Raw genomic sequence first — 22,663 nt, forward strand, 5'->3', positions numbered from 1 at the left:
AAACTAGCCATCATATCATATTAGCTAGTCATCTTGTCTACAACCATTCCTTTCAACTGTGATATACTATTATTCCTTTACATACGTATGTATATATATACAAACACACACACATATAGTTATACTTAATATAAATGAAAAAAGTATTATTTTGTTTAATATTATGTTTGTGAGTTTTGTCTATAATATGTTATATTTGCTACAAATGTTTCATTCTCATTGATGTATAATATTTCATTGTGTGGCTACACGGAAATTTATTACTGATGAGTCTGTAGATAGTTTCCAGTTTGGAGCTTCTCATTGATTTTGTCACTGAATTTTAGGTTGCTTCTGATTCATTTCTACACAATATTGCAAAGGCATCTTTTCCAATGCCTCCTTGCACACACACATAAATGTTTCTCTTGGGTGGCCACAAGTCAAAAAAAAAATGATCCATCTGGACCATGAGTGGAGAGAAAACAACACAATCAGAAAGTTCTCTTTCCACCTATTCCCTGTCCATAATGGCATCTACTCTTTTCTCTCTTTCCACCCTCACCACATTATGACTTAACCAGCTTCTGCCTTTTCCCAGAAGTTTCTCACAGATTTTTTTCAAATTTTATTGAAGTAAAACATACTTACGAAAAAGTACATAATTTTGTGTGCAGTGCAATGAACTTCCCTAAATTAAATACACATAAGTAACCCAGATAGAGATAGAAAATTACCAGCATTAAGAAATGGAATGATGCATCATAGGCTATGTAATTTTAACTTTACTAGATACTGCCAAATTGCTCTTCAAAGTGACTGTGTCAGCTAACTCTCATAGAAGTGAAAAAAATACACCCATTTCTTCCCATTCTTGTCAATACTTGGGGTAGTCAAACCCTAGTTTTGCCTATGCCAATGGGAAAAAAAAATGTCTTATTGTTTTAAGTTGCTTTTAAGTTGTTTTAAGTTGCTAAGCAGGGAGCCCCATGAGGGCTCAATCCTAGGACCCCAGGATCATGACCTAAGCCAAAGGCAGATAGTTAACTGACTGAGCCACTCAGACGCCCCTTCTGGCACTTTCTGAGTCTCCTGTGCAGGCATCTACCTCAAATGTTCCTTTTTCTGTTTCAGCACTCATTAGTTAGTTTCTAAAAGGTAAGATTGACAGTTAGGCAGGAGGTTTTAGGACCTTCCTGAGTTCAGGAGGTCAGGCCTGAGTTCAGGAGGTCAGGCTGGCAACATTTGCTGCCCCTTCAGTGCAGAGTTCATATCTTCTCATCTACAGCATTCTATATTCTTCTGGGATGGGCAGATTATGCTAAAGCTTTCCCAGTTAGTCATCGGGGCCACAGTTTTTTATGATCATCACTAACCTGCTACTTCTTATATCAGGTGTCATGAACCAGTGGCTTCACATATTTGGAGCATTTTCCATGTAGTAATCAGGTAGTTATGCTTGGTTGAAATACAAGCAGCTTAGTTCTGTTTTACACCTGGCCGGCTACTCTTACTCCTGTTAACTTCATGCCTCAATAGGCATTTGAGATGGGATGCAAATCAGTACATGTTAGTGTCAAGGCACCGCTGTCTAGGAATTTCTAAAGAGATGAGTTATTACCTCATTTCCACCACCAGTTGTGAGATCTTGGGCAAGTCATTTCACCTCTGAAAGCCAGTCTTTTCTAGGGTAAAATGAGAGCCTAAAGATACATCCCCTGGGAACCTCACAGAGTCGCTTGGATATCAAATGAAAGAACATCAAGGTGATAAGAGTATTTACCAGGCACCACTCCCAGTCACATCACCAGGCGTCATAGCTTACTGACAAACACAGACCCCAGGCTTTTCTGAGAAATGCCCTGCAAAAATCTAGAGTAAACCACGGTGTGAAATACAGATATGCTATTTCCCCATGTTTACTGAAATAATGTACATACAGGCTACTAAGTAAAGGGCTAGGTGAATACTTTAAGTCAGAAGGCAAGCTCAGCCGGAGCAAATGCATAATTATAATTTGATATCGGGAAGAGCCAACATGACCTGAATTAATCAGTCTGCTCTTGAGTCCAAGTTCCTGTATTGTTGAAGCTGGAGCAGAAGTAGGGGTCCATTCTGGAAGTTAGGGAAAGCAGAGCTGGGCAGGAAAGCCTGTGCCTGGAGCCACGTGGCTCGTGGGGGGCGGGGGGAGCACCACCTGTTCTGTGGTGAGGCCCCGGCCCTGGGCGGGACGGTGGGGTGAAGAGGCTGTGCGGGCTACTGGATCTTAACTGCTGAGGAGAGAGCAGCACGTGGATCCTCGCAGGCGTCAGGCAGAGCTCTTCAGGGAGGTGGGCTCCGGGAGGGCTCTGTGCCTCTGCTCAGCCGAGCTCCAGCCAGAAGCCTTGGGAGGAGAGCAGGTGCCGAGCTGCAGCTGTGCCCAGCGCTCGGAGGGGAGCTGGACTCTTCCTGGGCTGCAGGCGCCAGGACAGTCAGGCTCAAGTCCACCTGAGCCATGCCAGCCAACCTCACGGAGGGCAGCCCCGACTCCAACGATGCCAGCGGGACCACGCAGACCCTGGATGCTTCCCCAGTCCTCTGCACCGAAACGGTGACTTTCACGGAAGTGGTGGAAGGGGAGCAGTGGGGCTCCTTCTACTATTCCTTTAAGGTACGTTTCCTGCTTTCCACTCTGAAAAGGATTTTAAATAATGAGACAAGTGGAATTTAAGAGACCAGTTAAACTATCATTGCCAATACTGTGAATGGGTGTAGTTTGTTTTCTTTAACTAAAAGAGTAAAAGAAAAAAAAAAACCCTGATGAGCTAAATCAAGGAGTTTTTTATACTGTGCAAGGACCTGTACTGTAGTTTCTTATGAGAACTTGTCTTTTTTGTTGTGCTGCTGCTGAAAACGTGTGAATCTCGAGTAGCATTTATGTTAACCAGGAGGCTGCACGATGGATGATTTTTCCCCTTTCCTTAGGTAAAAGCACTTCTAATTAATTCTATAGTAGTGCTTGAAATGTCTGTTTCTTGTAGGGATTATTGCTGTGAGTTTTTTGCTAGGAACATCAGAAGTGTGGAGAGCCCACATCCCCCAGGACAGTGCCTGGTGCAAGGAGAAACAGAGCAGTAAGGAAGGAAAGACCACACTTGTTTTTTGATCCTGTGCTTTGAACATCAGTGAGCAATAGATTCTTTGACTGTTGTTTGTGGTGCCACAGTTTGCAACAAGTTGCCGCCTAGAACAGATGAGTAAATCAGACTTTTGTGAATTTCACCTTCAAAGCATCCAAGGGCCACTCTGAGGAAATGATCCTCATTAGGCTAATACTGTTCCCTCTTCTACAAGACTGTAGTGAGAAACATACCAGGCATCTGGAAAACAAGTTCTCTGCCTCTTGCATCAGAATGCAGGCATGTCAGGGTACTTCACACGCTGCATTAAGTCATGACAATAATTCCCAGGTCTCAAAACTGGTCTTTTATACCAGAAAGGAAAATACTTCAAGAACAATTCTAGCCATTTTTGTTTGTTTGTTTGTTTAATCTTGAAATGGGTGTTCTTGAAATGATTTGGTTTTTACTCCACAAAGTAGAATTACTGTAACATCTACCTCTCTACTGGAGCTTTGCTTCTTTGCAAACACTCAAAACTTTCAGCAGGGAGCAATCCTGGGAGGCAGCCTAGCCTTCCTCAAAAGCCAAGAGACAAAATAGCAAAGCAGAGCCTGAACAAGTCACTTAGGCTTGCTCCATGGGACCCAGTCCCTCGGACCCACCTCCTGATGCATGCACACACACAGCCCCGCCGCCCAGCTCCGTGACGCAAAATAGAAACCGAAATTAGAGTTTGTTGCCATTTACCTTTGACTGAGTAAATCCTCTCTATGGAATCAGCTTGCAAATGCAGAGATTCTGTCTTAGAGAAGCAGGCTTTGTGCACGCAGGAAACACACTGCTCCTTCTCAGTGGCACTGCCTCTGCAGCCTCTTTGATATAAGTTATAAAGCCTGACAGCAAACAGAATGAAGAGAGAATGGCCATGGCAAACGGGATACTCATTAGCAATAAGGCAGTCGTTCTGAGACCCAGGCAGTAATCACTCTCCACTGAAATCTCATTTACCCTTTTTTTGAGTACAGCTCCCAAGGGGTATTTTGAATATTTAGACAAACAAATCCCTGCTGGTTCTCTGCTAGTGTTTATACTCATCCCTAGCAACGTCATTTCTAGGCACTAAAGAGAACCACATTATTTTTTTTTGTCTCATTCCACATTTTGTCTCATGCCCTCAAACAATTAGACCAGTAGACACGAAAAGAAGATAAAAGAGAGGGATAGTTTGTCCAGGAACTTAGGATGTTCCGTTTCATTTTTTGACCCACGCAATCATGGACTAAAACACAGTGATTGGTAGTTACAAGGCAGTCTGTGGTGTTTGTGGGCACCAAGCTTAAATGTTCCAGGGTAACTTTTTCCCATGGTCCTCTTGGAACAGGGCAGTCCTGTCACACTGTGGATCCAGAAACAATTCCGATGCAAACCCCTCATTGTGCGCCTCTTCCTGCACATACTTCTCAAGAAGAAAGTCCGAACTGCTCTTTACTGTCTCCCAAACATGTACTTTTAATCCCTGTTCTTTACCAAAAGCAGCAAAAATATCATAAAAACAAAAATGGTATCAGCAGTAAAAGAAGCAGAATTAATAGCAACAGCAGTAGCCTAACATCTCATTTGCTGTGGGCTTTCTTGGAGCCAGGAATCTTTCTAAATGACATCTGTGACATATCATATTTCATTCTCACACATTATGGTGCATCTTTCCATCTGGAATTGCCTTCCACCTTCATCTGTGTTGATCTAAATTCCGTCCACTCGGCAGTCTCCTCTTGAATTGCTTCTTCCATGAAGCCCCCTTGATTCATCTCTCCTCTGAGTGTACCTGCCTTCTTGCCATTTAATCCAACCGTCTCAACTGCTATTTCAATATGTGTCTGGAAGACGTATAATAGCCATTAAGCTCCTTGAGTGATTTTTGTTTCCTATTCTCTCCAGAAACCAGCACCATGCCAGGCATACTCAATAAACATTTACTACGTTAATGAAGCATGGTGTTCTGTCTCTGTCAGCTGCCCATGTTTTGTCAGAAAGCTTGCTTTCTCAGTGACAGAGGTGGGGATCTAACTAACCATGACTCCACAGGGCAGCCTCTGCCCTGCCTCATCTCTCTACCCACTGTATTCACCAAGCAAGGTCCTTCTCTGCATGAACATTCAAATCATCCTCACCCATTTCTAAGCCGACGTGGCCAAGGTAAGTTATGGATTCCAGTGGGTGGGGTATGAAATTAGTTGTGGGGCCATAGACTAGTACCTAGTACCTGATTAGCCCTGGGAAACTGTACCCACCATGTTGTAGCCTTACTAGTCTCAGTGGTCTTGTTCAGTCTGCATACCTGGGCTCCTGGGTTTCCTGCCTAGCACTTGAGTTCTCCTCTGAACCCCAAAGCTCTCTTGGCAGGAGACGAGACATCCCTGTCTGGATCTGGTTAGCTTTCTCTACCACAGGCTTAGAGCCTTTCCCTTTTCCCATTTCCACCCCCAAATTCTTGCCCCTACTTCCCACTGCTCTAACATACTCTGCCATCTAAGCATGTCCTTGAATATAGGCAGGAAGGTCAGCGGTGAGTTCACCACCCCCTTCCTCTATCATGGGCTTCATATGACCAACCCTATGTGGTCCTGGGTTCAAGGTTCTCAGCTCAAGCCCTGGTTTCCTTCATAGTGTCCAATTTCAAGTTCCCATCCAGTTTACCTCCTCAATCCCTAGCCCCAGCACCAAATCCTACCAGAAATTCCCGAGGAGGATAGGACCTGGCTAATCAGAAAGTAAATGGAGGATGTGAATATAAACCTGTCCAAGTGGAAGACAGAGATGAAACTCTTCATTTTAGCCTTTCATTTTGCCCGTGAATGTGCTAGCAATGTTTCCTGTATCTCTAATTCTTAGTGATGAGAAAATTAATTCAAAGTAACTGGGAGAGAAACCCGTCTGAATTAGTAAATTGGTGAAATTATAAAATAATGCAAATGAACTCATTTTTATTACTCTCAGGTGAGGGAAGAAACTTGAACCAAGACTGCTCAATATTACCTGATGATGATCTTTTATTGAATCTCCTTCAGTGGGAAGCTACAAATGATATGTGATTAGTCTAACTATTATTTATATGTAAATGGTTGCTTCTAAGTGCTTGAGGGTGATTGGACACAGTTTTTTCCCTTTGTTAGTGCAACCTCCTGCCTACTATCTTACTGTTAATTTTCTTAACACACCTTTCCTCCTTTAATATAACAAAAGCAAATTCTAGTTCAATTCCTGTTCCTCTTATCTCACAGGAGGCTTCAGCAAGAGCTCAATTGAAAAAGCTTATGTAGACTTGCTTGTTTTCAGTATATTTTGGTTGACAACTCATTTCTAAGAACTTGATCTACTTACTGAGTACCAGCATTTTCACCCCCAGTGACTGTCATTTCAGCTCCTCTTTGCCCACTTGCCTGAACTTTCCTCTTGCTCCATCCCACCTCTTATGGACTTGTTTGTCTCCTTCCTGTCTTGGACCCCAGGATAGTGTCAATGATGCCCTTCCTGGAATCCAGGAACCCTGGGTCCCTGACCTCCCTATGCTATCTCCTGCACATTACAACAAGGGCCTGGCATTCACATCATGTGTTTGTTTATGCCTTCTACATAGTTCCACTCGGTATGTTGATTTTCAGTACATTCATACAGTTGAATACGTGGCTGTTCATAAGGAAATGACTACTAGTTTTGCTCAGTTAAATAATTATTAAAGGTCTGCTATTTATTCCCTGTTTCTGTCGTGCAGACCCAGCACTCGACTTTCCATCCCTTACTGGGTAAGCCCCATCTTGTCCAATTTTACTTTGTGTCATTGAGAAAGGCACAGATGTTGCTAGTTGGCTCTATGCGGACATTGGACAATTCCCAAGCTATGTACTCTAGTTTGTGGGAAAGGAAAACTTGCTCAACTAAATTTCTCTTTGCATTACTAATACAACTCAGGGCAGGAAACATAATCGTAGTTACTTCTGAGTGAACTCAGAATTACAGTTTTTCAGCCTATGAAGGCTTTTCCCAAGTTCTGACTCAAGGAGGGTGTGTGAGCTCTAGGGATGGTGCCTCTACAGTGGGTCCACATGTGTGTGATGGGGGTAAGGGAGGGGGTCCAACCTGGGGAGAGATCTGGGCAAGTTGGAGTCAGCTTGAAAGCGCTGCCTGGCCTTCAGAAGTGATCATCCTTATTCCAGACCCTTGTCTAGATCTCCATCTGGCCCAGATCAGGACCACACTGCTTTCTGAGGTAGAAAACTTTTGTCAGATTTCTTTCAGGCACACGGGTATTCACATCTCCCTCTTTCCCTCTCTCAATCCCGGCCAAATTTTTGTGTCCATACTGGGAATGAAAAGTTCAGCTGCCTCTCTCCCAGCTCTGGGCTGTGGGAAACAGTGGTGTCATCTCTGGTGCTCTCTCTACCCACATGGCAATCCGATCTGTACCACTCCCACCTCACGATAGCCATGGAAACCCCCAGGGACTGCCATTCCCTCGTTCCTATACAGTAAGTGGACTTCAGCCCCGTTTTAATACTGTGCTCTCAAACTCAATGGGTGTCATCTCTTCCTTTTTTGGTGCAAGCCTTTGGAAAGGGTAATACAATATCTTCTCATCAGTGTCTACGCTTCCTCGCATTCTGTACCACTGTTGTACCATCCAACCCACTGTCTCCCTCAGCCTTTCTTTATCAAGGGGAAACTGGATGCACTGTGTTCTTCCAAACTTATTATTCCAAGCTCTCTGCTCCGAATGCTCAAAAGACACTCTTCTTGCAAGGGAAAAAAGCCATTTCTTTTCGAGGTATTTAAGATAATCTCTGTGAGGCTTTTTTTTTTTTTTTTTTTTTGAAACCCTGCCGCTCACTTGTTTCTCTCTGACTACATTGTTAAAGATTATACCCTGAGTGCAGATGGGGTAAAGCTCTCTGGCTGCCTGGACTGGGGAAGGATTTATCAAAGGAGTAGGAAGGACCACATCCATTTAGGCTTCAAAATGTCCCCCTGTCATCCTTGAAATAACCTCCTGTTGATATAGTGGGTAAGAATGTGTGGAGCCATGTTCAAGTGGTCAAGAAATGTCAGATCATCATTCTGTAACTGAACTTAGCTTTTCTTAGGACCTCTCAGTCCACGTGGAGGCAGAAGGAGCTTAGTCATCCCCAGGTAAACTCATGCTCTCGAATCTTCCCCATCATTTTAGTGAGGACGGCATCTATAGACAGACTGCTGGGGTCAGGTCCCAGTGCCACTGCTATCTAACTGTGTGAGCCGTTCACTGCTACCTCTGCCATGGTTTCCATGTCCAGTAAATGACACTTACAATTAAGTGTCCTTTGGAGGGTTGTTGTAACAAGCTAAGTGACAGAATGCTTGTGAAGCCTTTGAGAACGGTGAGTGGCCTAAAGTATTCAATAAACATTAGTTGTGAGATCCCCAGAAACTAATCGTTTCACTCTTTTCTAAACCACTTCCTGAGAGAGGAGGAGCCGCCATTATCTATACTTGTGAATATTCTGAAAGATATCACTGCAGTTGAAGGTTTTCGGGACAGTTTTAATATACATTAAGTCCTCACACGGTGGTGGTGAATTGAACTGTTTCTTTTCTTTCAATTAGACCATGAAAAATGTAGAGTAAGGTATTTAGAGAAGATCCCATTTCTTACTTTTTCATCTTGATATAATGTCTAATTTTTATCCATGCAAGCTTAATGGCCCACTACAAGAAGGGCTATTTACAGAGATGGGAAATTATACCCTAGCCGGCAGAAGAAAGGATGGGCTTCTACTGTGGCAAAGAGATCTTCTGTGCCATGAAATGGCAAAACCACCCCCCATCAGGATGAAATCATTAAGAAGTAATCATCAGGGCTGGTTTTTTTTTCCTCCTAACTTAGTCAATATTGCTGGCTGCCTAAAAACGATGGGTCTCTTACACTCGTCAGCACTTTACAGTCAACAGTATAATTTCACATGATTTCATTTGACCTACCATCAGCTCTGGCAGGGTTTAAAATAGCATTCTTATTTTTAAACCAGATGTGAACATGAAATCTGAGAAAAGTTAAAGGTGTGAACTTCCTAATAAAACAGAAAGAAAAAAAGAAAGAAGATTCTACTGCTGATTTTAGTCAGGATAGGGTAGGTTCTGCAACAGTAAGAACTAAACCCTGAATATTGGTGGTTTAACATATCAAAAGTTTATTTCTCTTACACATCTCAGTTGCCAGCAGGTCAGCTTATAACTCTGCCTTCTAGAACAAAATGGTTTCCAAGGGAGAAGCCTTTGGCCTTACCTTATCTGCTTTGGCCTGAACTGATGTATGACTTTGACTCGATTCCATTGACAAGAATTAATTAGGTGATGGGCATGGGAAATGTATCATCCCCAGTGTGGGGAACATAGTGTTCTGCTTTAAAGCTTGGCTTGATTGTCACCTTCTACAGGATGAAACCCGAAGTCTTCAGTCTTGCCTAAATATGTTTGTGACCCCAATATGTTACATAACATACACACATGAACACACACACGCGACTTCAGTCATGAAAGGATAACTCTAGATCCCACTTCCCTAACATAGTGTCTGACACAGAGTAGATAATGGTCAATAAATATTTTGTTGAATGAAAGAACATATCAAGAAACAGTCTGTGTCACAAGTTTATCCCTAAGGTCTCAATAAATTAATGTGAACATATTAGAGTGGATGGAATCTTAATCCTTATTCTACAAGCCACTGGGATTGAATTTTAAAGGTACCATGATTTGGGAGAATTCCTAACACCACAGCAAGGTTACATGTATAGCAGGGGAGGGTGTGTAAACAGATCTTTAGGCCTGAAGCAAACGATATCCAAGGTCCAACAGTACTCCTTTCCATGCTGCTAGCTCTGGTTCCACATGTGAGGCCTGGAAACCATCCACCTTTGAACTCCAAGACATCAGGCAGGTAATGGGAAAGGCACAATATTAACATTCACATCCCTGCTCTCCATTTATGTGTTCTGACACCTGATTATAGAAGTTCAGCTGTAGAGATCTTCTGCAAGGTACAGAGGGCAAAGGGCACCATCTGTGGACAATAGGACCTGCTGCAATGGGGTGAATGATTCAGCCCTGTCTACTAGAATCTCAATCAAACAGCCACATGATTCCTGTCTGCTGCCTCTGGACACTGTCAGCAGAAAATGTGTCTGTCCTGTGAACAGTGAGACTATAGCTGCTTTCTTAAGAAAGGACCTTATACTAGGTACTAGGAAACCAAGAAGGACGTATCACTGTCTTGATGGGCTGGTAAGCTAATGCTTTAATTCAACAAATATTACTCAAGTGACTTCAGCCTTTTAAATTCTTAATACCTATAGATAAACATAAATATTTCTCACTCAATTTAAATTTTAAAATATAAATATCATGTCTAAAAATAAGTCAAAGTGTAATTGTAATAATGCAGAATAAAATTTTTAAAACTATATTCTTTCCCTCCCCATATGTTATTACCCTATCAAGTTGAGAATCACAGATTGGCTTGACCGAGTATTACCTTATGTACTGGGCATTCAGAGATGGAAGAAACAGGTACCTTGCCTTCAGACAGCTCTGTCTAATGGGGAACCAGACATTTAGTCAATAATTATAAGGGAAAAGGATATAGTCATTTGGAAAAGGGAAGAGGGGTGCCTGGGTGGCTCAGTTGGTTACATGTCTGACTCTTGGTTTGGGCTCAGTTCATGATCTCAGGGTCCTGAGATGGAGCCAGCATCAATCTCTGTGCTCAGCGGGGAGTCAGCTTCTCTCTCTCCCTCTGCCCCTCCCCGGCTCATGCACTCACTCGATCTCTCTCTCTCTCTCATATAAATACATTCTTAAAAAAAAAATAGTTAGGTTAAAAAAACCCAAGGGGATCATTAAACTAAACAGTATGATTTTTTTTCTTATAGGCAAGAAGATCTTTAAAGTTTTATTAGCAAAAATGTTAACAAAGAAAACTGATTTTAGAGAGGTTAATCAGGCTGCAGGGTCCCGGACAGGTTGCAGGGAGGGGACCCTGAGATGGAGAGCCCGTTCTGATGCCAGAACCAGAGGTGTTGGTGCTCAGGCGAGGAGTGTCTCATCTGAGAGTGGGAAGGAAGTGCATGTGTCAGGTCACATGCAGGTTTCGGGGAATCAGAGAGCGTTGGCTGAGGCAGAGAAGGAAGATGACATGGGGGTTAAAATTGATAAGGTGATCCCACAATGTAGATGAAGAGGCGAAGAAAATTGAATAGCTATAATAATTTTGAAAAAGAATAAAGTCAGGGAACTCACTCACGCTAGCTGACTTACAGACTCACTGTAGAGTTCCAGTGAGGTATTGAGGGAACGCTAAACATACAGAAATGGAAAAGAAATAGGCCCACACATACATGGTCAATTAATTTTTGACAAAGGTAAACTAGAAATTCATTGAAGGAAGCAAAAATAGTACTGGAACAAATTTATAGCTACATGTAAAAAGTGAACCCCTACCCAAATCTTGCACCCTATAAAATTTAACCCCAAATGGATTGTATACCTAAGTGTAAAACCTAAAATAAAACACCTAGAAGAAAATCTAGGAGAAAATCTTTGTGACCTTGGATTAGGCAAAGATTTCTTACATACCACATTAAAAATACAATCCATGAAAGAAAAATTTGATAAATTGGACTCTATTAAAATTAAGAACTTCTATAATTTGAAAGATGCTATTAAGAGATAAAAAGGCTAATCACATTTTAGGAAAAAATATCTATAAATTATATACAGATCTAATGGGTAATTTTTATCCAGAACATATAAAAATTACTTAAAACTTAATAAGCAAGAAAAAAAATTTGATTTAAAAAAGGAACAAAAGTTTGAGGGGTTTCTGGGTGGCTCATTTGGTTAAGCGTCCAACTCTTTTTTTTTTTTTTTAAGTTTTATTTATTTATTTGACAGAGAGAGAGACAGCCAGCGAGAGAGGGAACACAGGCAGGGGGAGTGGGAGAGGAAGAAGCAGGCTCCCAGCAGAGGAGCCTGATGCGGGGTTCAATCCCAGAATGCCGGGATTACGCCCTGAGCCGAAGGCAGATGCTTAACAGCTGAGCCACCCAGGAGCCCCAAGCATCCAGCTCTTAATTCTGGCTCAGGTCATGATCTCAGGGTCCTGAGATAAAGCCCTGCGTTGGGCTTCAAGCTTGGGATTCTCTCTCTCTCCCTCTGCCGCTCCCACCCCTGCTCACACAGTCTCTTTCTCTCTCTCAAAAAGATAAAAATAAGATAAATGTAGCAAAATTTTGAACAGACATACCACCAAAGAAAATACATAGATGATAAATAAGGACATGAAAAGATGTTCAGCCTCCTTAGTCATCAGGGAAATACAAAATAAAACTACAGTGAAATACCACCACACACTTATTAGAAGAGCGAAAATAAAAATATACTGACTGTGTCAAGCACTGTCAAGAGTGGGAAGCAATTAGAACCATCATACCTTCCTGATGGCAAAATAGTAAAGACGTTTTGGAAAACATTTTGGCCTTTTCTTATAAAGTTAAACATATATTTATTGTACAACCCCCAACTCCTCCTCCTGGGCATTTACCCAAGGGAAGTAAAACTTACGTCTACACAAGAGCTTGTATGTCAGTAGTTAGACCGCCTTCATTTGAAAATGCCAAAAAGCAGAAACAACCCAAACAACCCACAGCTGGAGAATGGACAGACAAGCTGTAATACACCCATTCCATGCAATATTACCTCGTAATAACAACGAATAAACTTACAGATACAGAAAACAACACGAAGCATTTCAAAAGCATCATACTAAGTGAAAAGAAATCAGACTCAAAATGCAGCATGCTGTCATGATTTCATTTACGTGATGTTGTTGAGAAAAAACTCTAAGGACAGAAAACAAATCAGTGGTTGCCATGGGCTGGGAGTGGGCCAAAGCCCGACTACAAAGGGCACAGGGGGGTCGTTGTGAATGATGGAACTGTCCCATATCTTGAGTAGAATGATGGTGACATTTGTCAAAACTCACAGAACTGTACACTAAAAGGGTGAGTTTTCCTCTGTGTAAATTATACCTTAATAAAAAATTCATTATCTAGAGATTTACATTGTGAATTTAATTTTCCACAAAATGTGTTTCATTTAAAAGTCATAAATCCCCAAGTGACAGCATAATGGAAGTAGAGCTGAAGCCTCAGGAGCCCCTGAAATGGGATATAGATTTAGAAGATGACTACAGAAGCAGGAGCTCAAGAGGGATGAACGTCCAAAAGTCGCAAATATGGATCAAAATGGACAGAAAGACGAAGGCGCCACGCCATACGGATGTTTGCTCAAATGTCATCTCCTTGAGAGTCTCCTTTGGCTTATGTGACATTTTTGACACATCTGTGCCTTTGTTCTCTATCTCGTAGTGTCTAGAAACTATGCTTCATGAGGACCAGAACTCCGCTTGGTTTCACCACTGTGTCTCCAATGCCAACAACCATGCCAGCCCTGATTAGACCCTCTGAGAGTCTTGAAGAATGAATGGACCCTACTGTGGACTTAGATAGGCATAAATACTGACGAAGAATTCAGAGCATAGCTCTGTGAATGTTTTCCTAGCTTCCTCTTTATTCTACATTCTACAAGTAGACATCAATCCTGAGCCATTTAGCATGAATCTGAAGTATATAGAGCCAGTACTGGTGAGGAATAAAGATGCTGCTTCCAAATTTTGGAGAACACCAACAGATGTGAAAGGAGGCATTGGATGAGCCTGGAGAAGATGAAGGTGTGCTCAGGAACAGATGCTGAATGGGCAGTGCTGTTGGGTGGACCCCACAGCTAATCTCAACCCTCTTCTCACTCTCCCAGCTAAATACTCACTGTCCTAGTCTCCCCTGCAGTTAAAAGCAGCTCAGTTTGGGAAACTTAATTTGAAGCCCGTGAGATTTCTGATAAGAGTTACTCCTTTTCCAGTACAAGGAGAAAGATATGACTGGCTTTTATTTTTTCCTTTCTGTCTGCCTTGAATTCTGACACAATGCATGGAGCTGCAGCAGCCACTTTATCACCACAAGAGAAGACCCAAGGCAAATTAGATGAGTCAAAGACAGCAGCCACCTACCTTCAGATTTCTTATTATATGGAAAAAAAAAAAAACCACATGCTTTATTTGTTTAAGCCACTGTTACGGGGGCTTTCTTTTTGAGCTGAATACTTCCCCAGTGGATTTTTTTTTTTTTAAGGTACAAAACTACATGTTTAGAGTTCTGAAATCAAGGCCTTAAAAGTGGGCCACAGAAAATCAAATAAACATTTCATTTTCTTTTATTCCACATTTGGGTGGTACAAGTGCTGGCTATGCTCAGGTTTCTCCTCCCGCTAACTGTTAAAGAGGCGCTGAAGAGAGTTTTATAAACATTGATTCAGACTGGATTATATGTTTCTGAGTAAGAAAAAGTCTCTCCCCTTTCCCAAAGAAAAAAGCCTTGAATTTTTCCGAATGATTCTCCACATTTCAGATAATGACAGTACTTGGGTAATTTTATGAAAAATGCTAAAAGCACTTTAAAAATATTAGCTTAAAAAACTACCCAAAACATTAGGTCATTTTTTCATAACGGCTCAATAAGAGGATTTTCTGTTGTTCTTCCTATAATGTAAAAGAATGTGATTCCTGACACTTTAAGACAACCAAGGAAAGTGTAAGACATGGGCTCTGGAACCTGAAACCCATTCCATATTGTGCAACCCTGAACACCTCACATGCCCGCTCTGGCCTCAAGCAGCTCCGCTGTGGGAGCTGAGCAATGACTACTTTACTGCAGGATGAAGTAAGGAAGGAGCCAGTTCTCATGTGGAAAATGGATTTGGGGGGAGAAAAAGAGCAAAGTAGTCATGGAGGAATTCTACTCATTAATCTCCTGTCAGGGTCCCCCCAAGCTGAGAGTAGGTGAGCTGTGAGTGAGGGCTGATGTCCTTCCCCTTGAAGACCACTGTCCCAGATTCTCCACCCACCCACACTCTCCACTCTCCCCCACGCTCCACTTCCCCAGATTCTCCACCCTCCCAAATACTCCATTCCCCCAGGATTTCCCCTGCCACATTCTCTTCTCTCCAACTTACCACTCTCCCAAATTCTCCAACCACCCACACTCTCTACTCTCCCAGATTTTCCACTCACCCAGATTCTCCACTCACCCAGATTCTCCACCCACCCAGAGTCTCCACATTCCCAGATTCTCCACTCTTCCATACTCTCCACCCTCCTAGATTCTCCACCCACCCAGATTCTCCACCTTCCCACATTATCCACACTCCCAGATTCTCCACTCTCCCAAATTCTCCATCTATGCAGATTCTCCATCCTCCCATACACGCTACCCACCCTGATTATTCTCCCTTTGCCAAAGATAAGAAAAGCAGAAACTTCCAGGAATTCCTCTCCTATTTGTGTTCCATTTTTGGAAGGAAAGAGACAGTTCTCCCAAGATAGAAATAAGTGGTTGGAGAGGAAGAAGGAAGCATAACCGTGACACAAACAAGAACCAGGTTAAGCTTTCCCACACACTTAAGAGCTACTTCTTTCCCTTTGCTGTCTTCTCTGCCTGCTCTCATCTCCGCCTGCCCAGGCATTCAGCTTGGACCATGCATGTTGTACTTTAAAAAAAAATCTCTCCCTCTTTTCCCTAGTCCTTCTCCTATCTAAAAACATTTTTCCTCAACAAGCTGATTCCAAGTATCCGCATAAAAGACTTTCAGAGTAAAGGAATTCTTTCCCTGGGGTGTCTCTCCCCTCAGCCCCCTTAGCCTTCCAATGCTATTTGCATTTTAAACAGGATTTTGCTTAACTTAAACAAACCCCTACTCTTCTTCAGAGTTCCCTGAGCAGAGTTAGTGATGATCACAGGGCCAAGAGAAGTATCAGGGTTCCTTGAAGAAATAACAGCAAGGGGTAAGAGGATTACGCTTAATTCCTCTCTTCCAGCTCCCAAAGGCTTCTTTTATATATATATATATATATATATAATTTAAAGAAAGTAATTTGATGAAATTTAACAACCCCAATGAATTAAGCTGCGGAAATGCAGAAGGCTTTAACAACAGCAAACCTATTGAAATGAAAGAGCCTATACATTGTTCTACTGACAGACTTACTAGNTCCTAGTTCTTATGTTCCATAGATGAGAGAAATCATATGATAATTGTCTTTCTCTGCTTGACTTATTTCACTTAGCATTATCTCCTCCAGTGCCGTCCATGTTGCAGCAAATGTTGAGAATTCGTTCTTTCTGATAGCTGAGTAATATTCCATTGTATATATGGACCACAGCTTCTTAATCCAGTCATCTGTTGAAGGGCATCTCGGCTCCTTCCATGATTTGGCTATTGTGGACAATGCAGCTATGAACATTGGGGTGCATATGGCCCTTCTCTTTACTACGTCTGTATCTTTGGGGTAAACACCCAGTAGTGCAATGGCTGGGTCATAGGGTAGTTCAATTTTTAACTTTTTAAGGGACCTCCACACTGTTTTCCAGAGTGGCTGTACCAACTTGCATTCCCACCAACAATGTAGGAGGGATCCCCTTTCTCCACATCCTCTCCAACAATTGTTGTTTCTTGCCTTGTCTATCTTTGCCATTCTAACTGGCGTAAGGTGGTATCTCAGTGTGGTTTTGATTTGAATTTCCCTGATGGCTAATGATTTTGAACATTTTTTCATGTGTCTGTTAGCCATTTGTATGTCTTCATTGGAAAAGTGTCTGTTCATATCTTCTGCCCATTTTATGATTTGTTTATTTGTTTCTCGTGTATTGAGTTTGAGAAGTTCTTTGTAGATCTTGGATACCAGTCCTTTATCTGTGGTGTCCTTTGCAAATATATTCTCCCATTCCGTGGGCTGTCTCTTAGTTTTTTTGACTGTTTCCTTGGCTGTGCAGAAGCTCTTTATCCTGATAAAGTCCCATAAGTTCATTTTATCTTTTATTTCTCTTGCCTTTGGAGATGTGTCGTGAAAAAGGTTGCTCTGGCCGATGTCATAGAAGTTGTTGCCTATGTTCTCCTCTAGAATTTTGATGGATTCCTGTCTCACATTGAGGTCTTTCATCCATTTGGAGTTTATTTTTGTGTATGGTGTGAGAGAGTGGTCAAGTTTCATTCTTTTGCATGTAGCTGTCCAATTTTCCCAGCACCATTTATTGAAGAGACTGTCTTTTTTCCACCGGATGTTTTTTCCTGCTTTATCAAAGATTAGTTGCCCAAAGAGCCGAGGGTCCATTTCTGGGTTCTCTATTCTGTTCCATTGGTCGATGTGTCTGTTTTTGTGCCAGTACCATGCTGTCTTTGTGATCACAGCTTTGTAGTACAGCTCGAAATCCGGCATTGTGATGCCCCCAGCTTTGTTTTTCCTTTTCAACAGTTCCTTGGAGATTCGGGGCCTTTTCTGGTTCCATACAAATTTAAGGACTATTTGTTCCAGTTCTTTGAAAAATGTCCTCGGTATTTTGATCGGGATAGCATTGAAAGTGTAGATTGCTCTGGGTAGTATGGACATTTTAACTATGTTAATTCTTCCAATCCATGAGCATGGAATATTTTTCCATCTTTTTATGTCTTCCTCAATATCTTTCAAAAGTGATCTATAGTTTCTAGCATATAGGTCCTTTACGTCTCTGGTTAAGTTAATTCCAAGGTAACGTATGGTTTTTGGTGTTATTGTAAATGGGATGGATTCCCTAATTTCTCTTTCTTCAGTCTCGTTATTCGTGTATAGAAATGCAACTGATTTCTGGGCATTGATTTTGTATCCTGCCACCTTACTGAATTGTTCTATAACTTCTAATAGTTTGGGAGTGGATTCCTTTGGGTTTTCCATATAGAGTATCATGTCATCTGCAAAGAGAGACAGTTTGACTTCTTCTTTGCCGATTTGGATACCTTTGATCCCTTTTTGTCTTCTGATTGCTGTTGCAAGGACTTCTAGTACTATGTTGAATAATAGTGGCGAGAGTGGGCATCCTTGTCGTGTTCCTGATCTTAAGGGAAAGGCTTCCAGCTTTTCCCCATTGAGAATAATGCTTGCAGTAGGCTTTTCATAGATGGCTTTTATGAGATTGAGAAATGTACCCTCTATTCCTACACTCTGAAGGGTTTTAATCAGGAAAGGATGCTGTATTTTGTCAAATGCTTTTTCTGCATCAAATTGAGAGGATCATATGGTTCCTGAATCTTCTGCCCAGCTGCTCTCCTGGGGTGGGGCCCTGATTCACCCTGGCCTGCAGTGTTCCAGGCTCTGCATCTGATCAGAGATCTCCCCGTGACACTCAGAATTCCATTCACGTACAGATATTGAACCAAAGTCTTTGCTCAAGGACCATTATTCACAACTCATAATTTAATAAAAAAATGAAATGGAATATTGTTAGGGCCCAAATGCAAGTTTCCTTCCTTTCATCTAGTATTGTGGACTATTGCCCTTGGCAACACATAGCAATCTATGCAAATAGAAGATATTCTTTCAACTGAGGATAAATTTGATTTTCTCTCCAATGCATTTAGTTCCTTTTGAGGATTTATTTTTTTTTTATTTATTTCAGCCTAGGTTGGGATAAAAATGCAAAAGGTATTCAAAATTACAGAAACTATTTGCCCAAAATAAAACTTAGAATAATTTATTGAATGCTAACTGCCAAGCATTTTGTCCTCTCCTTCGATTATTTTATTTACTCCTTCATTACTCAGGTTAACCTAGATTATGCCATGGTAACAAATAACCAGCTATTATCAGAAAGTTGGAACTATAAAGTTTATTCCCTGCCCATGTCATGTGTTTATTAACAGGTTAATAAGACGCCTCTGCTTAGTGTAGTCACTCAGGGACCTAGGCTGATGGAAGCTCCATCTCCACACAGGCTGCTTTAATACCAGGACTAGAAGACAGACAGACAGGAAATGGTGAACCCTGCCCTGGCTCTTTTCGCTTCCACCCAGAAGTGACACGCATCACTTCTGCTTACAGTTCATTGGCCAAAGTAAGTTCACGGTTGTATCTGATAGCAATGGAGCAGGGAAATAGCAGCCTCCCCCTGGGAAAGTCAGGGGCTGTTGGTGATCAGAACTGTGAATGCAGTTCCTACAACTCTAAAACAGGCATTATCATCCTTGATTTACAGAGAGAAAAGGTGAGGCTCATGGAAGATAAGTTTACACAACAGGTGATTGTCCAAAAATGTGAACCCAGCCAGACCTGGTTCAGAAGCACATGCCCTCTCCACTGTAACAGAACTCCCTAAAGATGTTCCGTAGAATTCTAATTCTGTGAGTTGCTAAGCATACAAGAAAGGACTATGGCTAAAAAAGTTCGGGAAAGAGCACATATTATGTTCATCATAAATGATGTATTAGCCTACTTAAGCTTCTGAGAAGTCTTACAATAAAGAAACAAGTTTAATTCTGCTTAATCAAAATTTCCTAAATTCATTTGACCACAGAACATTAGGATGTTACCTCTAATAATATGCCGTGGAGACAATGGTCCCTGGAACACACCTCAGAAAATGCCACATCATGTTCTTTCCCCACGGAACCTGTGGAATAACCTAACAGAACCACCTTTTTGGGCAGATGAGACCCAGAAAGGCAAGGTGATCTTCCCAAGGTCACACAGGCCTGTATATGGTAGAGACAGGACAGAGCTGTAGTCTCCAGATATCTAAGTCAGAATTCCTGGTCAGCCTGTGGAAGCATCACGAAAATACAAACTGGAAAGCCTAGTCAAATTTAAGATAGCATTGATTCTTAATGCTAAGCACTACTGAAATAAGTATAATATTTGAATAAATGAAAAAATACAGAAGACTAAATTTTGTGAAGATGTCAGTTCTCCCCAAATTACCTCTTAATGTTTAAAACAATTTTAGTCAAAGCTTCAATGTGGTTGTTTTATTTTGACAAAATAATTCAAAAGCTCAAAAAAAAACAGGTGAGAAAAACTAAGAGATTTTAATATAAATGCTAATAAGGAAGAGAGATTTTTCCCTATCAGCTTTTAATAAATATAAATCTACATTAAGCAAAAACATTTCAGAATTAGCACAATACTTGACAGACCAATAATAACAAATGGTTTGCCTCGAAAATAAAATTCTTGTACATAAATGAACTTAATACTACAAAGAAACTGCAAAAATCAGTAAGAAGGAATGTGTATTTTTGCAATAAAACTACAGGGTGGGTGGGTGATGATTCTTATGTCATGTAAGGTTGTAAGATCAATTTCAGTTGGATTTTGAAACTAAGTTTTTACAAAATAGCTAGGAAAAAAGTATATCAGACTAATTTTGAGATGAGCAAAAACTTTCTAAGTTTAGAAATAAATATTTAAAGGGAAACAAAAACTGAGAGAATTATTGGCAATATATGTAATATTATTGCTAGTAAATAATATATGTAATAATTGTATTACAAACATAACATGATTAAAGCCTTTAATATATAATGAGCTCCTAGAAGAAAAAAAAGATGTTTCTAATGGAAAAACAGGCAAAGGAAACAAAAATAATTTTAGATTAAATGCAGTTAAAAGAACATATACAAATATTGTTTGCCAGTGGTCTGAATGATACAAACTGAACAATGAGACATATCAAATTGTCAAAGATTCAAGAAAAAGATCATGTAAAGCAAGTGAGAGTTCTGTAACACTGTCAGTAAATCAGGACAATCAACCTAACTTTTCAAGAGAGCAATTTGGTAATATCCACGCAAGCCTAAACAATATATCTGCACTTGGATTTAGTAATTCTGCTTGCAGGATTGAACCATAAGAATACTAAAGAAATATTCAAAGAAAGTTGAGACATGGGGCACCTGGGTGGCTCAGTCAGTTAAGTGTTTGCCTTCTGCTCAGGTCATGATCCCAGGGTTCTGGGAGGGAGCTCCAAATTGGGCTCCCTGCTCAGCAGAGAGCCTGCTTCTCTTTCCCCTCTGCCTGCAGCTCCCCCTGCTTGTGTTCTTTCTCTCGTTATCTTTCTGTCAAATAAATAAAATCTTTAAAGAAGAAGGAGAAGGATAGAAGAAGGAGAGGGAGAGAAGAAGGAGAAGAAGAAGAAAGTTGAGACATGGTCTTAAGTGTTAGGTTGTTTTGTTCCATAGGTATCTGACAATAGAAGAGGAAAATTATGATATAATCACAGGATGAAATATTAAGGAATATTATGTACCCATAACAATCATTGTTCTTCATTCAATGCTAAAACTTTTTTTAAAATCATTATAAACTATATACAGAATATATTCCAAGTTTTATAAACTACATAGATATATATACTCAGAAAATATGGAAGGAAATATACCAAAATGAGAAATTCTCTTTGGAAGGTGGGCTTTTGTCTTTGTTCTTTTTAAGTATTTTACTAAATTTTTGACCATGAGCACATAATTACTTTTATTATCAGAAACAACAAAATATTGCTATAAAGTACACCATGTGGACTTTCAACTATATTTCACTCATTGCATTTCCATAAAAGCAAATGAAAGGATCAATTTTTTTCCACAAAGAAACCTTTGTTACCTTTGTGACAGCCAAACAGAGGGAGGAGGGAGCATGCCAAATGGAGGGAGGAGGAGTTCCAGAGAATGTCCTGTCCCCTGAGGCTCACACATGGAAAGGTCTGGGGAGCTGCCAGTGTCTCTCTAGTGATGACCTGGGTGTGGCAGAGAGGGACATGGTCTTTAAATAATTAAGGTTACGCACTTTCAGAGCTACAGCTGGATTCAGGAATTTAGTGAATTCTCCCATTTCTTTCTTTCTCCATTCTCCCATACCGCTCTCCTCATAATTTTTCCCCACTCCAACCCCAACTGAGATTTTGATAGTGATTTCTGAATTATGCAAGTGACCTGTGAGTTATCTGTTTCTTTGAAAATCAACTTTTCCAATCATTTGCATCATTTTTCTATCATCATTGGGATGGGCTGAATCACAAAGTGTGTTTAGACTTCCATGACAAGTGGAGAATAGTAAGAAGGTGGCTTAGACAGAGGCAGGCATCAGCCGAGAGGACTAGTCTATAGGGGACTAGTCCCTGCTGGGGTAACCAAGGCCCCTGAGCATAGGCTCAAGGAGATATGGCCAACCCATCAAAATCCAAGAGGCTCAGGTGGGAGTGATGCTTGTAGCTAGGCAGGTGGTTGGACCTGTGGACTTCAGACAGGCTCCCACAGAATGAATGATGAGAGGTGGAGGGACTAGTGACCTCCCCAAGGCAAGGGAGGATTGTAGGACTCAGAGAACATGTAGGAGACCCAGAGATGCAGGCAAAGGAACCAAAGGATGAATGGAAACCAAGGCAGACCACCAGCTGTATGAATTGGGTACAAACTAACAATTAGCCATTTATACTCTCCTGACCAACCACCCAACTTAGGTGTCGAGAAAATCAAGTCACCAAGAGTTCAGGATGATCTCCCTGGAATTTTTGTACTGAGTGCCTCTCATGCCCCTTCCTGCTACCCATTCTCATCTATCCCGTATCCTGGCTTCACGT

General features: G+C 41.2%; 1 protein-coding gene across 2 annotated transcripts in view; it reads left to right on the forward strand.

Annotated features, from left to right (window-relative positions):
* Positions 1–2,100: 2,100 nt before the first annotated feature.
* The window catches only part of NPSR1 (neuropeptide S receptor 1), a 140,915-nt gene continuing 120,352 nt past the window's right edge, over positions 2,101–22,663 (forward strand). For both annotated transcript variants that reach the window (XM_002918657.2, XM_011224204.2), the window contains exon 1: positions 2,101–2,629. In XM_002918657.2, the coding sequence (XP_002918703.1) occupies positions 2,474–2,629 (156 nt within the window). In that variant the 5' untranslated portion in view covers positions 2,101–2,473. The remainder of the gene's footprint in view (positions 2,630–22,663) is intronic.

Source organism: Ailuropoda melanoleuca, chromosome 1 (assembly GCF_002007445.2).
Source record: "Ailuropoda melanoleuca isolate Jingjing chromosome 1, ASM200744v2, whole genome shotgun sequence".
NCBI classification, from domain to species: Eukaryota; Metazoa; Chordata; class Mammalia; order Carnivora; family Ursidae; genus Ailuropoda; species Ailuropoda melanoleuca.